Source organism: Pteropus alecto, unplaced genomic scaffold, assembly GCF_000325575.1.
Source record: "Pteropus alecto unplaced genomic scaffold, ASM32557v1 scaffold359, whole genome shotgun sequence".
In the NCBI taxonomy this organism is placed as follows: domain Eukaryota; kingdom Metazoa; phylum Chordata; class Mammalia; order Chiroptera; family Pteropodidae; genus Pteropus; species Pteropus alecto.
In genome coordinates, this window is record NW_006443119.1 from 2,171,947 (window position 1) to 2,174,323 (window position 2,377).

General features: G+C 53.3%; 1 protein-coding gene across 1 annotated transcript in view; it reads left to right on the plus strand.

Moving 5' to 3' along the window:
* Positions 1–2,377, plus strand: part of PIK3C2B (phosphatidylinositol-4-phosphate 3-kinase catalytic subunit type 2 beta) — a 42,577-nt gene that overhangs the window by 4,604 nt on the left and 35,596 nt on the right. The window contains exons 2-4 of the mRNA XM_006922869.3: positions 298–398; positions 967–1,121; positions 1,414–1,534. Coding sequence (XP_006922931.1) covers positions 298–398; positions 967–1,121; positions 1,414–1,534 — 377 coding nt within the window. The remainder of the gene's footprint in view (positions 1–297; positions 399–966; positions 1,122–1,413; positions 1,535–2,377) is intronic.

Consider the following 2,377-nt stretch of genomic DNA (forward strand, 5'->3'; position numbering starts at 1 on the left):
CTGAACTGAGTAGACACTGTCCCCTTGGGAAGGAGGTTTGGCCACACTCTTGTCCATCCCGCACAGGCTTCCAGACTCTGCCAAAGCTTCGAGTTTTCTCTTTCAACTTGGCTCATGGTCTTCTAGGATAGCAGATAAATATATTCCTGCATTTCCCATATTTTCTTGGGCTCCTTTCACTGAATGTTGAATGCCTAGAAAGTCTTCCCACCTGGAGTTTAATAGTTTCGATCGGGGAGCAGTGGAAGAGGATGCCGTGAGGGAAAAGGCACTGAGTCAGCTGCTCTTCTCTTAAAGGCGGGCTCGCGGCCCCACACCATCGCCAATGGCCACGAGTTGTTTGAGGTCTCAGAGGAGAGAGATGAGGAAGTTGCTGCATTTTGCCACATGCTGGATATGTAAGAGTTAAAGGACGGGGGTCGTAGAGGGTTGTGGGGCTGGGGAGGAGGGGTCACCTCCCTTTTTCTAGGAAGGAAGAAGAGCCACATTTAATCAATTTCAGTTCAGAGCTATGGGATGCTTCCTACAACAGTTGTTTGTGGACTTTATGAAATCTTAGAAGTTTCATATTTTTTACAAAATTCATAAAACCTCCACCTAACAGTCAAATTACCTCATCACTTTGGGCTCAGTTGCCCTTAGGAGCAGGTGTACCCCAGATGGAGATAAAAGTGTTATCTGGAGTTAAAAAAGAAAGGAAGTGGATTCAGAAGAATTTTCCGTTGTACTTAGCATGGAAAGCTTTGTCATTTTAGAGCTATCCTTACTGGTTCATTGCTTGGGAAACATTTTGCAACTGTAGCAAATGTATCAAGAACATGATTTCCCAGAGCTGCTTCCCCAGAGGGCCCCGCTGAGTGGGGACAGAGGGGCCCTCGGGCCCCAGGGAGGGAGGTCCCAGCAGGCCTGTTCTCCACTGCTCTCTTCTGAAGGTAGAGTGGGGATCCTTCTTCTCTCTCTGCACAGCCTTCGATCTGGCTCTGATATCCAAGACTACTTCCTCACCGGATATGTCTGGAGTGCTGTCACCCCGAGCCCAGAGCATCTTGGGGATGAGGTCAACCTGAAGGTGACAGTATTGTGTGACAGCCTGCAGGAACCACTCACTTTTACCTGCAACTGTAAGTTAGTGGGGGAGGCGGGGTGAGTCTACTTGGAGGTGGGGTGGGATTCTTTGGCCTCAGTTCCCACCTCACCTTGTGGCCCAGATGAGGGGCAGTAAGGAAGCTCCTTTGGGAGACTGACTCTAGGTCCAGCTTCTTAGGTCCATGGTCACTTCCTCTACCCTCCACTGCTCTATCTGTTTGGTGACAAGGCTGGGGCATGCTTAGCCAGGAATGGGGGATCAGGATCGACGCCGAGCCCTGCCTTCCTCAGTGTCTCCGCATTGCTTCTCTGCCACACCCCTTACAGGCTCCTCCACTGTGGACTTGCTCATCTACCAGACCCTGTGCTACACCCGAGATGAGCTGAGGGATGTGGATGTGAGTGACTTTGTGCTGAAGCCCTGTGGGCTGGAGGAGTTCCTGCAGAAGTGAGTGAACTGGTGGGGACAGGCAGGGTAGGAACTGGCAATGCCTTCTGGGTAGTAGGATTGTCAGGGGCTTCCTAGGGGAGGTGCTGGGCTCCAGGCCTGGGGCTGGCAGCTCCCCCGTAATCCGACAGGCAGGACTCCTGCTTTCTGGGCACACTCTCAGCCACGTCGCACTTTCCCCGGGAGCTCCATCTTCCAGCAGGGTTGGCTGGCTTCCTGAGCCAAAATTGTGGAAAGAGCCTGGAGCTGGATGGAATTAGGCAGACTAGGTCATATCTGCTTGCAGACTTCTGCATGTGGGGAGATGTGTGTGGGGTGGCAGGGAGACTGTGTGGGGTTTTCCTCCTGCCCTAGATTATGTGTGGTACCCTTATGGCGCGGGGCAGAAGGAGGACTGGGCTGAAGTGCCCAGTGGAACCTAGGGGAACCGTTCCAGTTGCTCTCTCTTCCCCCTTCCCCTGCCATTAAGCCTTTCCCTGCTGGCATATGCAATTGGTTATCTTCCTCACCAAAGGCTTGCTGCAAGCGCCTCTACATCCAGTGCCCTCTGCAGCAAGCGGCCTCCCTGGACAGTCTGGTGTGGACCGCTGTCTGGGGGCTCTGGAGTGCTGGCTGGAGGGGAGGTTACAATGCTCAGGTGGTACAGCTGGGTGGCAGGCTGTGGAATCAGCCAGAGGGCAGCGGGTAAGAAAAGAGAGCTGCTCCCCTCCCCAGTCTTCTGGTTTCCTGCTGCCCTGGGAAAGCAAGCCTGGGAAAGGAGAGGCCCGTGTCGTAGTTCTTAGAAGAGCCTGTAAGTGCTACCACTTGCCTGTTGTCTTATATCAGGTGTGGATGCAGGATGAT